Raw genomic sequence first — 13,565 nt, forward strand, 5'->3', positions numbered from 1 at the left:
GGCTTGTTATAAGATTATGTAAATTACACGCAGAATCGCAGCAGAATCCAAAACACGATAGAATCACGACTGCTGAATTTTGGATTTATGGAAACAATACAAATCTAGGCAAATCTGTGCACTGAAAGCCCGAATAGAGTTTCAGTGGACTGTCTCTTTAAGAACTAATGAGGGATGTTTCCATTTTGTGGCCTTAAAGGAGTGTGTGCTGACATTTATTGGGCAGAGAGGGAGCTTTGCTAAGGTTACCTGCCTTAGTCACATAGCCACCTGAGGGAGTGCAGCCTGCTGGCTCCAAGCGCTCACTGCATTGTCCCCAGCACTCAGCCTCTGCAGCTCTTCAATACCATTGGACATATCGGAGCTCTGACTTCACCGCCCTGGATCTCGCTCCTTCCCAGTCATACACCAGCAAAGTTTCCAAAAGTTAACCTTTTTTGCATTCAGTTCAAAGATGGAAGATCGCCCTCGGACCATCAGCACGACGAGCAGCACTTACACCGTGTCCTTCAGCTCGACGGTGAGGAGCTACGACAGGGCTTTCCTCAAGACCCTCCCGGGAGTCCTTATGATCGCGGAGATTGTAAGTGATTGTGAGAGGGCTGGTTTGGAAAGAGTTTCGAGGCATACTTTGTGTTCCCGTTGTAAGCAATTGCTTTGTAACGAGAAGGTGGGCAAACTTAAAAATGGCCAAATCCTCTCATTTACTTAGAACTGTTGAAGCTGATCTTAAATGAAGAGCTTTATTTTCTGCAGGTAAGTTTATTAATAGTCATCGATGTCCCATGGCTTTGCAAATGGTAAATGGAGACCGCGAATGTCATCTTGAGATGAACAGGGGTGGGAATAATTGGATCAATGGGCGAATCCACTGTACGGTGTGAGACTGAGCCATGCAGACCTAGGTCTCTGGTTTAACCCTTGGTCTACACCAAGTTAGCTGATTGCAGTTGGGACAACATGAGAGCACTAACCTGTCCTGTCCTGAGACACTGACCTGTCTCTTAATCTCTCTTGCTTTCTATCCTATCACTGACCTTCCCTTTTGTTCTCTCATCCCCTCCCCCCTTTCCCAGCCCCCAAACCTGCTTTCCATTTCCTGCTTTTTTCCAGTTCTGAGGAAAGGTCATCGACCTGAAACGTTAACTCTGTTTCTCTCTCCACGGATGCTGCCCTGGCCAAAAACTTGAACAAGGTTCCTTCTCCTGATCACTATCCATAACCTACTGGAAATATATGTATGTGGATTTTGGATGATCATAGGGTTGTGCTGGCTCCTGTAGTGGAATAGCCTATCATCACTCATTTACCAGCTTCACACATGAAGATTGGCCATAGGAGATCTATCTACCGGAGGGTTGCTGATATCAGTGAAGCTGAATCCACTTGAGTTGCTGGTTTCAGGCGAAGAGGAATAAAGAAAAAACTTAGAGATGGAGAAATAAAAGTAGCAGAAGCCCAAGTATGCTAAATATGATGAGTGTTTCAGAATTTTACAGCACAGATGAAGTAGATGGAAATGTTACAGGGAAGAGCACGGATTCTGAAAATAGGGCCCACTGCTTTCCCCTCCTCCACACGCACCAGGTAATTTTCTTTTCCAAGTAAAATAGTCTTTAACTCCCCTCTTTGTTGCAAATTAACTCTTTAACTCCCCTCTTTGTTGAAAATTAACTCTTTTTAAAGCACTAATCACTGTTGTCCTAAGGATCTGGTATATTTTTGGCTTTGCAATAATTGTAGGAGAAGTGGACACAAAGTATGAGGTGGGCTTCCTCGCTTAATGCTCACTTCAAATGGTTTTTGTTAAGGTTAATGAATATCAGAAAATGTATCCCCGGGGAGTTTGTTTATTCAGCAAGGTAAGGGTTCATTGTTATGTTTATAATGAATCCTAAAGAGTGCGTCACTCGCCGAGCACAAGGCTGTAACTGTGGAGCATTAGTGAAATGTAAGCAACAGCCATGCAGCGTGGATGAATTGGGCATGCCTTGGGTCGGAGTTTTTTTGGAAAGAAGCTGGAGTGCTCTTCAACCCAGGGGTGGAGTGATTAGAGACACTGTATACAATTATCTGAGCAATATCCATGAGGTTGATTATCAGCAGTGATGTGTAAATGCCAACCATGATTTAATGTCCTTGTACAATGTGTAGAGCACAAGATATTAGTTTCTAACTTTGACATGTTTTTCACAGCAAAGCATTTATGTTTTGCTTGGAGTTCTGAGAATCCTGGTTTGTTCCGTTTTTTGTTGACCTTTATGGTGTTTCTTTTTGTTTCCGACTGGATGAGGTATATGCAAAGAAATGCAAATGAATGTGACATCTTACACTGTTGATGGCACAGTCCCAAAACAGAGTCCAGGTGCTCCGTTCCGGTTCTACCAGAATCACTCGACTCCAGTCCTTGTTACAGCCTTGATCCAGGAATGGACATGAGCTGAATGCCAGAGGAGAATTGAGAGTAACTGCCCTTGAAATCAAGGCAGCATTTGACTGAGTAGGAGACCAAAGAGCCCCACAAAACTGAAGTCATTGGGGGTCAAAAAGAAAATCCTCCAGTGGCTGGAATCATACTTTACACAAAAGAAGATGCATGTGATTGTTGGAGGCCAATCATCACAGTCCCAGGACATTATTGCAGGAGATCCTCAGGTGCAGTGTCTTTGGCTCAACCATCAGTGGTGGCTGGTGACCTTCTTGACTGGTGAGGTACATGGTATACATACCTGACCAAGCCGGCTAGTTACTATGGCAGTGCGCTCTTCGCACATGCACAATGCACTTTATTTTGTTGCCAATAGTGATTATTCTTTCATTATAAGAAGAACGCAAGGTCAAAGAAAGAGGGGAACCCATAAAAGATGAGAAAAGAGGAAGCCAATAATCATTTTGGCAAAGACAGTTCCTTTCTATTGAAGTTTCTCCCACCAATCTCATAGGCCAGGCCTCTCTCTTTTCTATCTCACCAGCTCTGACTCTAGACCAGCCTGCTGCTCACCTGACAGCCCTTCTTGTGGTGGAATCCCACCACCACGCTGTGGAGCACAGACCCACCACTCGGCCCTATCAGGATGGAGCCTGAATGTCTGGGCACCCAGTTATGGAAGGTCAGGGTGTATAGTTTGGATGGGAGGTCGAGAGAGGTCGAGAGAGATTCCTGTGCTTGCATAGAACAAAACCAGAGCACAAATCATAACTAGATGCAACATGAAATGAACCAAAAATCACTGGGGATTAATGAGCATCAGCCCGGTTTTCGGCAATTTACCGTTAGCAGCATCAAGGTTAGTAGTGGATGGGAATTGGCAATGCCCGTCTTGTGCTGCCCTGATGCAGAACGTGTACAAGATGGTCTCACCCAACAGCGAGTGCTAATTTTAATCTAACAAGTGTCTGCTCTGGGCAGCAGCATGCCTACCTCCCAAGTTTTACTTTGGAACTACACTGGTTGAGAACAGGAATCGGAGAATATAAAAGGTGTAAATGGAGCACCGAGTGTTCTCTACTAAAATGGCTCAAGCTACTGCTGACAGCAACACTGACTCCCCTTGAGTGTGCACACGTGCAAATGTCTGCTTCGGGTAGTCTGACAATTTTAGGTGAGGCACTGCCTCACTTAACAAGCCGCCTTTGCCAACCATCTTCAGTTGCTTCATCAATGACATTCCCTCCATGATAAGGTCAGGAGTAGGACTGTTTGCTGACAATTCCATGATGTTCAGTTCCATTCACCAGTCCTCTGATAATGAAACCGCCCATACCAGGCTACAGCAGGACTTGGGCAACATCCAGGCTGAGGTTGACCAGTGGCAGGTAACATCCATGGCATGCAAGTGTCAGGCAATGGCCATCTGCAACAAGTAAAAGTCCAACCCTTCCCTCTGACCTTCAACTGAACCACAAATGCTGAGTAGTCCACCATCAATAACTGCGGGGTCACCATTGATCAGAAGCTTATCTGGACCAATCATATGAACAACATGGCTACAAGAGCAGGCCAGATGCTGGTCACTCGGCGACAAGTGGCTCATCTCCTGAACCCTCAAAGACTCTCCACAATCTACAAGGCTCAAGTCTGGAGTGTGATAGGATGTTCACCACTTTCTGAATGGATGCAGCTACAACAACACGAGGAGCTTGATACCATCCAGGACCCAGCTGTCTACTTGATCAGTGCCCCAGCTACTGAACGCCATGTCCATCCCCTTCACCCCCAGTGCATTGTGGCTGCAGTATTTACCATCTACAGGATGCACTGCAGCACCTTGCCAAGTTTACTTCGACAGGGCCTCCCAGCCCTACAACTTCCATCACCAAGAACGACAAGAGCAGCAAGATCCTGGGAACACCATCACCTGCAAGTTTCCTTCCAAGTCACGCATCATACTGACTTGGAAATATATCACCTTTATTGTCATTGGGTTAAAATCTTGGAATTACCTACCTGACACCATTTTGGGAATAACCACAGGAAACTCGGAATGTGCAATAGGTGCAGCTTTGCCAGCGTCCCCTTCGTCCTGAGAACGATTTTTTTTTAAAGAGAAACAACAGTGGCTACAATTTCCCCAGTCCAAGCTTATTATTCCTGCCAAACAATTCATCAAACACCAGAAGCAACCAAGTCGCTACCAACACCAGAAGGAAGGGCAAAAGTGTGGGCCATAATGGTGCAAAGAAAATTCCTGATCTTTAAGCTCCTCAAGCTTGTTGGAAAAGAATCAGCTACCTGCAAGATCTTGTGAAAGAATTGGCTAGAGTACCAAAGAAATGTTTAACTTGACTGGAGGAAAAGATCATCAGGATTCTTAATACAATAGCAAAATACTGCAGATGCTGGAAATCTGAAATTACAACAGAAAACGCTGGAAATACTCAGCAGGCCAGGCAGCATCCGTGGAGAGAGAAACAGAGTTAAGTTTCAGGTCTGGGACCCTTCATCAGAATTGGAAAAAGCTGGCGATGTAACAGATATTGGGCCAGAAATTCGGGTCCCCATGGGTGAGTACGCATAAGGCCAACGAAAGTGCTGGTTTCGGGCATGCACTGCGCATGCGCTGGAAACCGGAACTTCCATTCCCTTGAAGGAAGGGGTTCGAGGGTCAAAGGCATGCACCAGAGAGGCAGCGCGTACACCTGGAACTTCCGATTTTTTTACAGGTTTCTCCGGGAGGGTAAATCTCTAGCAGCTGCGCGTTTAAAAAGCAGTCGCAAGGCCTGCTTTTAACAAGGTAAGTGGTGAATTAAGTAAAATTAAAACGCTTTTTCCACAGGTTTATTATTTTTAAATACTTTAAAGAAAGGTAAGTTTATTTTTAGCCCCGTTAAAAACTGTAATGCATTTTTTCAAAAATTTAAATTATTGTTTACAATAGTTATTTTATGTAATTTATAATTATTTTTAAAATGTGATTGACGTAATAAAACTCACTACGCACTTGGTTTGAGCATAAAGCAAGGCTTTAATCAACTTGTTTCAGAACATGGAGGTCTAGTTGTACTTCACTAGTTCCTTGTCTTACAAAATGTCCCTGGCAAGCTGGGGCCGACGCCCGAGTATTTATACTCCTTGGACGGCGCCACCAGCTGGCCGTCCAGCATTATTTCACGAGTAGTTTCTTGATGAATGATGAGATTTATAACATTCTTCCTGCCTAAAAGATTTGGAAGTCCGACGACTCCCTCTTAGCGGATCAGGTGGACCACGAATAGCCACAGTCTTTTAGATTTTTGTTTATGGCTAGAAGGAACGTCTCCCCAGACCATGTCTTGGTCCCTGGGCCGCTTGATCAGTACCGGTGGATCGACAGGGCCCGTGTTGCTCTGATCGACCCGAGGGAGGCTGGGGAGATCGTGACTCCGGGTGCGGGTCCCCACAGGCGCAGAACTGGCTTCACCCTGTTGGATAGCTGGGGATTGACCGGCGTCCTGGCCTTGGGTGGCCATCCCATGGGGAGCGCTCGGCTCCCCAAGTGGATCCAGTGGGGCAGCTGGCAGATCTCTCGATGCCCCAGGTAGGGCGTCATCTTCAGTGGAGCGCAGAGTGTGGCATCATCCCCATGGGTCCCTCTATCGGTTGAGTCCGTGGAACCGGCTGAACAGGGAGCCAGGTCCCGAAGCGAAACGGTGGACTCCCGGCCATCAGGGTACCGCACGTGCGCATATGTGGGGTTGACGTCCATGAGGTCTACCTCGTCGACGAGAGGATCGGTTTTAGATGATCGGACGAATCTTCGGAGCAGCACGGGGCCGGGAGCTGCCAACCATGACGGTAGAGACGCCCCATGGTGGAGCGACGCTGGAAGCTGAAGAATCGCTCATGAGGTGTGACATTGGTAGACGTAGAAAGGAGAGACCTGATGGAATGCAACACGTCAGGGAGCATAGTTTCCCACTGCTGGTCTGGTAGGTTGCGTGACCTCAGCGCAAGACGAACAGCGTTCCAGATGATAGCGTTGTATTTCTCAACCTGTCCGTTACCGATGGGATGGTATGGTGTCGTTTTACTTGTGGCGATTCCCCGTTGGGAGAGAGAACTTTTTGAGTTCGCTTGACATGAAGGAGGGACCCCAATCAGAGTGGATGAAATTAGCCGTACCGCAAAGGGAAAAGACTTGATCAAGGCACTTGATCACTGTGGAAGTAAGCATATTGGGACAGGGGAAAGCAAAGGGAAAGCGTGAATATTCGTCCACCATAGTCAGTAAGTAGGTGTTTCGCATTGAGGAGGGCAATGGCCCTTTAAAGTCAATGCTGAGTCGCTGCATAGCATGTATGAGCGAGCCATCCAATGGACGGAAGAATTGCGGCTTTAATTCCGCACAAATTCTACAGGAGGAGCACGTTCTTTTCACATCTTCCATAGAAAATGGGAGATTTTTAGATCGCACAAAGTGCAACATATGGGTAACGCCAGGATGGCATAAGTCAGTATGAAGATCCGCCAGAGTCGAAGTTGACATAGAAGAGCAAAATGCCCGTGTGAGGGTATCCGGGGCCACATTCTTTTTGCCGGGTTGATAATGTATGGTGTATCCAAAGGCGGCCAATTCCATCCTCCAGAGTTGTATTTTGTTACTCTTGATCTTAGTGCGTTTCCAGTTATTCAGCATAAAGGCCACAGAGCGCTGATCGGTTCTAAGTGTGAAATGGCAACGAGCAAGAAAATGACTCCATTTACGTACCGCTTCAATGATGGCCGTAGCCTCCTTTTCAACAGGAGGATAATGGAGCTCGCTACCCTGTAAAGTTCTGGACAGAAATGCAACGGGTCGACCACCTTGATTCAAGGTAGCAGAGATCGCCACATCCGATGCATCACACTCGACCACAAAAGGAAGATTTTCAGCAATGGAACGAAGCGTGGATTTTTCCAGTTGTCGCTTGAGGAGGTTGAAAGCTGAAATAGCCGTTGCCTCTAATGGAAATGACTTTGCGTGAAGCAGGGGCTGGATCTTGTCGGAGAAGTGGGGTATCCACTTCACATAATAGGCGAACATGCCGAGTGCCCGACGAAGAGAGCCGAGATTCGTACGGGGAGAGAGCTCCTGAAGCGGACGAAGTCACTCCGCATCCGGTTTGATGACACCGTTGCCCCTCAGTAGCCAAGGATGTTGACTGATGGTACTGATTTCACAGATTTGGATTCATTTAAGGTTAAGTTGCGACAATGGAGAACGTCAAAAAATTTCTGGAGGTTGGCATCATGCTCCTTCTGGTCATGACCAGCAATGGTGATATTATCCAGATATGGAAAAGTGTCCGTTAAGCTCTCCTGTTTGACTAGGCTATCCATTGCCCGTTGAAAGACGGCCACCCCATTGGTGACCCCAAATGGAAGGCGACAAAACTGGTAAAGCCGACCATTGGCCTCAAAGGCCGTATACTTCTTGTCAGAGTCCTTTAACGTCACTTGATGATATGCACTCTTTAAATCAAAAGTTGAAAATACCTTGTTGGCAAGGTTATTGACCATGTCATCGATGCGTGGTAGTGGGTAGGCATCCAGTTCGGTATACTGGTTAATAGTTTGTGAGTAATCGATGCAAAGACATTTCTTGTGTTGCTTCAGAGGATTTTTAACAACGATGGCTTGAGCCCACCAGGAAGATGAACATGGCTCAATGATACCGTCAGCTAGAAGGTGAGAGATTTCTGTCTCAATAAAGGATCGATCATCTTGGCTGAAACGTCGTGATTTAGTGACTATGGGCTTACATCGGGGGGAAAGATTGGCAAACAAGGAGGGTTCGTCGAGCGAAGCCGCCGAAAGCGCACAAAATGGTACTTTGGAAATAGTAAGCTCCGGCTTTGACCCTCCAAACTCGAAAGTGAGTCTTTTGTGTTGTTTCTGGAAATCCTGTCCCAGGAACACATCACTGCATAGGTTCTTGAGCACCCCAAGACGGGTGGAGAAATAAGTGCGGCCATTGAGAATAAGGTCGACAAGACAAAAGCCGGAAGAATTGGTGGTCAGTGTCGTCAGAGCCATTGCAATTTCCCTGTCCGAGGTGTAAATACGCAGTTTTAACTTACTGACAGCCCGCTCACGAATGAAGCTGTCAGAGCTGCATGAGTCGATTAGTGCACTCAAAATGTGTCCATTTACCGAAACCTTCGTGGCTGCATGGGACAGACTTTGGGGAAAAACAGCTGTGATGGGAGGAGTGGCAGTTTTACCCCTGATAGATGTAACCTTAGTAGTGATTCTTGGGGGAGGAGCAGTTTTATAGATTGCAGCTGTAACCTTAGTAGTGGCTCTTGGGGGAGGAGCAGTTTTATAGATAGTCCAAAGATGTGCGGGTTACGTTGATTTGGCTATGATAAATTGACCCTTAGTGTTAGGGGTTAAATACGTGGGGTTACGGGGATAGGGTGGGATATGTGTCGGTGCAGGCTCGATGGGCCGAAATGGCCTCTATCTGCACTGTGGGGATTCTGTGATTCTGTGAAAACTAACAGGAGCTCTCAACCGGTATACCTTAGAAAAGTGGCCTTTCTTACTAACAGCGGCTCTTGACTGGCATACCTTAGAAAAGTGACCTTTTTTGCTGCAATGATTGCAGGTCGCGTTAAGAGCAGGACAAAATTTCCCATAATGGAACGCGCCTCCACAGAAGATAAACTTCCTTCCAGATTGCCAAGATGCCGCTAGGGCGGAGTTGTCATCAGCCGGGTTGGAGTCGTCATCCATGAGGGCTTCCGCCCGAGGCCTATCGAAAGAGTCACTAAAAATTGATAGCAGCAGCCCGTGCACGTGGTGCAAGATAGGTGTCTGCATTCCTCTTTGCTAATTCCAGAGAACATGCCTGGTCATAGGCAGCCTGTAACTTGAAGGTTTTATTCTCCAACAGATGCTGACGTATGAAGGGAGACGCAATCCCAATTAATAAAGGAATCATGAATTCTGTGGTACTGCTCAGCTGTAACAGCTTTAAGATTACAATCCTTGCTGAGCCTGCGAAGTTTCTGAAGGAATTTGTCAAGTGATTCCCCGGGTTGTTGTCGAGTTGTGGCCAGTAGACGCCGAGCAAAAATTTCATTTGGGGACTTGACATATAGCTGCTGTAATATTTGGATAGCGGCATCATACTCTACACAGTCTTCGATATAATCAAACACATGAGGGGATACATAATTAGCAAGCATTCATAACTTGTTAGGAACATTCTCACCACACTCCTCAAGGAAGTTGCTAAAGGTACGATACCAATGCTTCCATACCTTAGCGGCTGTAAGTGAATTCAGGTCCAGGTCGAGACGGGCGGGTCTGAGTAGTTTCTCCATGATGGATCGATTACTTGTCTGAGTTCCCTTCTACGGTTCGAGTCGTAGCTGGCTGTTCCCGAATCACCCAAAGCATGCAGTCGATAGTTGATTAAATTGACGTAATAAAACTCACTACGCACTTGGTTTGAGCATAAAGCAAGGCTTTAATCAACTTTTTTCAGAACATGGAGGTCTAGTTGTACTTCACTAGTTCCTTGTCTTACAAAATGTCCCTGGAAAGCTGCCGACGCCCGAGTATTTATACTCCTTGGACGGCGCCACCAGCTGGCCATCCAGCGTTATTTCATGAGTAGTTTCTTGATGAATGATGAGATTTATAAGTGATGATTAAAAAAAAAAAAATTATTTGCAGTTTTAGTTAGGTTTTGGGGCCGATCTCTATTCATAGATTTGACAGGTCTTCCTGCCAAATTTATGAATGGAGATTCCCTGCTACGATTGGCTCTCCATGGCCCATGTGATCCCAGGGGATGCTTCGAACTAACTGCGCCCCTGGGATACGCAAGCACTGTGCGCCGGCAGCTGGAGGAGGCCCAGGATCGGAATCCCATGCGGGCCCACAACACAACGGCAGGCACGCTAGGTAAGTGCAGGTCGGGGGCTTGCACCCTCAGGAAGCCTCCGATCCGAATTTCTGGGCCATTAAGCAGAATCTCACCCCCTGCCTTCCTCTGATCCCATCCCTTCTTCCAATCTCACCCCCCGCTTTCCTCTGATCCCATCCCTTCTTCCAATCTCACCCCCCGCTTTCCTCTGATCCCATCCCTTCTTCCAATCTCATCCCCTGATTTCCTCCGATCCCATCCCTTCTTCCAATCTCACCCCCTGCCGTGTTTTCACTATCCCCTCTGACCTTCCCCTCTCTGACCCCGAGCGATCAGTCCTCAGCAAAGGCCTGAGCTTCATCCCATTACGCCCCCACCTCAATGACTTTCAAGCTCGGCACGATGCTGAGCTCTTTTTCCGTCGCCTTCGTCTCCGTGCCCACTTCTTTGGCCAGGAGTCTTCCCCCCCGCACAGCTGACCCTTTCTCCCGCTTTCTAAATTCTCGTTCTACTTGGACCCCTCCCTCTGGCCTTTTACCCTCTCTAGATCTTTTCATTGCTAACTTCCGACGTGACGTAGGCCGTCTCAATTTCTCTGCTCCCCTCTCTCACTCCAACATACCTCCCTCTGAACTTGCAGCACTCCGTTCTCTCCGATCCAACCCTAACATTATCATTAAACCTGCTGACAAGGGTGGTGCTGTTGTTGTTTGGCGAACCGACCTCTACCGTGTGGAAGCTGAATGCCAACTCTCCAACACCTCCTCCTACCTCTGCCTGGACCATGACCCCACTTGCAAACATCAAGCCACTGTTTCCAAGACTGTCACTGACCTCATCTCCTCTGGAGATCTTCCCTCCATGGCTGCCAACCTCATAGTCCCCAACCCCACACAGCCCGCTTCTACCTCCTTCCCAAGATCCACAAACAGGACTGCCCTGGTAGACCCATTGTTTCAGCCTGTTCTTACTCCACAGAACTTATCTCTTCCTATCTCAACTCTATTTTTTCTCCCCTTGTCCAGTCTCTTCCCACCTACATTCGCGACTCTTCCGACGCCCTCCGTAACTTTAACAGTTTCCAGTTTCCTGGCCCCAAACGTCTCCTTTTCACCATGGACGTACAATCCCCCTACACCTCCATCCCCCACCAGGATGGCCTGAGGGCGCTCCGCTTCTTCCTTGATCAGAGGCCCAACCAGTCCCCATCCACCACCACCCTCCTCCGCCTGGCTGAACTTGTTCTCACATTGAACAACTTCTCCTCTGACTCCACTCATTTCCTCCAAATTAAAGGTGTTGCTATGGGAACCCGCATGGGCCCTAGCTATGCCTGCCTGTTCATGGGATATGTGGAACATTCTTTGTTCCAGTCCTAGTCGGGTCCCCTCCCTCACCTCTTTTTCTGGTACATCGATGACTGTATCGGTGCCGTTTCCTGCTCTCGCCCTGAACTAGAAAAGTTCATTCACTTTACTTCCAATTTCCACCCTTCCCTCACCTTCATATATGGTCCATCTCTGACCCTTCCCTTCCTTGACTTCTCTGTCTCCATTTCTGGCGATCGGCTTTCGACAAACATCCACTACAAGCCCACTGACTCCCACAGCTACCTGGACTACACTTCCTCCCACCCCGCTTCCTGTAAGGACTCTATTCCATTCTCCCAGTTTCTCTGTCTTCACTGCTTCTGTTCTGACGATGCTACCTTCCATACCAGTGCTTCCGACAGGTCTTCCTTTTTCCTCAACCGAGGATTCCCCTCTACTGTGGTTGACGCGGCCCTTGACCATGTCCGTTCCATTTCCCGCACTTCCGCTCTCACCCCTTCCCCTCCCTCCCAGAACCACGATAGGGTTCCCCTTGTCCTCACCTTTCACCCCACCAGCCTCCACATTCAACGTATCATCCTCCACCATTTCCGCCACCTCCAACGTGATCCCACCACCAAACACATCTTCCCCTCACCTCCCCTTTCAGCATTCCGAAGGGACCGCTCTCTCCGCGACACCCTGGTCCACTCCTCTATCACCCCTAACAGCCCTTCTCCTTCGCCTGGCACTTTCCCGTGCAAGCGCAGGAGATGCAACACATGCCCTTTTACCTCCTCCCTTCTCACTGTCCAGGGCCCCAAACACCCCTTCCAGGAGAAGCAGCGATTTACTTGTACTTCTTGCAATTTAATATACTGTATTCGCTGCTCACGATGCGGTCTCCTCTACATTGGGGAGACCAAACGCAGATTGGGCGACCGCTTTGTGGAACACCTCCATTCAGTCCATAAGGGTGACCCTGAGCTTCTGGTCACCTGTCACTTTAATTCTCCGCTTCACTCCCACCCTGATCTCTCTGTCCTCGGCCTATTACATTGTTCCAATGAAGCTCAACGTAAGCTCGAGGAACAGCACCTCATCTTTCGATTAGGCACTTTACAGCCTTCTGGACTCAACATTGAGTTCAACAATTTCAGATAATAATCCCTGCCCCCATTTTTCATGCTGTATGATTTTGCCATTCCCATTTGCAACATTTTGGGCTCGAATTTCCAAGCCCCGTGGAGGCGGGTTTGGAGGCAGGAGTGGTGGGAAAATTGCAGAATCGGGGGGCACAAACCCATCCTGCCCCCAACCCGCCTCCGTGCCAATCTCCCAGGAGGCGGGTATCCGACCTGTGCTGGGAGCCGCCTCCCTGAGGCGGGAAGGGGATTAGTGCCAATTAACTGCCTGTTAACAGCTAATTAACAGGCAGTTTTTTGCCTAATCCCTATTTTTAGCCCTGAAGTGTGGGCTTCCCGACGGCTCCGAACCACGCCAAGTTAGCGAGGCAGACCGCCGGTCTGCAGGAGTTGGAGGGGTCGAGATGTCTGTTGTGCAGGTGAGTGATGGGTGTATGTGTGCAGAGATAAGTGTGTGAGGTGTGTATAAAGTGTTTTAATAAGTTTTACTTACCTTTACTTTCTCCTGCAGGCTTCCTTCCTTCAGGTCTCGGGAGTCCCTCAGTTCACCGGCACAGAAAGCAGAATGGCCGCTGAAATGTAATAATCTGCAGCATTCTGCTTTCTGGTCTGGAGAGATCTCTAACTGAGTCTGAGTAGAAGGACTCAAGTTAGAAGACAGATTGTCAGTGTTTGACAGCTTCACAGAGCTGTCAAACGCTGATTTTTCATCTGTCAAAAGCTCTTGACAGATGAAATGTCAATCACTGACGTAACCAGGTGTCCCTTAATTG

At 47.9% G+C, this 13,565-nt stretch overlaps 1 protein-coding gene across 1 annotated transcript in view; it reads left to right on the plus strand.

Annotated features, from left to right (window-relative positions):
* Nucleotides 1-235: 235 nt before the first annotated feature.
* The window catches only part of cmtm8b (CKLF-like MARVEL transmembrane domain containing 8b), a 57,470-nt gene continuing 44,140 nt past the window's right edge, over nucleotides 236-13,565 (plus strand). The window contains exon 1 of the mRNA XM_085987977.1: nucleotides 236-583. Coding sequence (XP_085844103.1) covers nucleotides 455-583 — 129 coding nt within the window. The 5' untranslated portion in view covers nucleotides 236-454. The remainder of the gene's footprint in view (nucleotides 584-13,565) is intronic.

This window comes from Somniosus microcephalus, chromosome 5 (genome assembly GCF_052327205.1).
Source record: "Somniosus microcephalus isolate GS21.2 chromosome 5, FLI_Smic_1.0, whole genome shotgun sequence".
Taxonomy (NCBI): domain Eukaryota; kingdom Metazoa; phylum Chordata; class Chondrichthyes; order Squaliformes; family Somniosidae; genus Somniosus; species Somniosus microcephalus.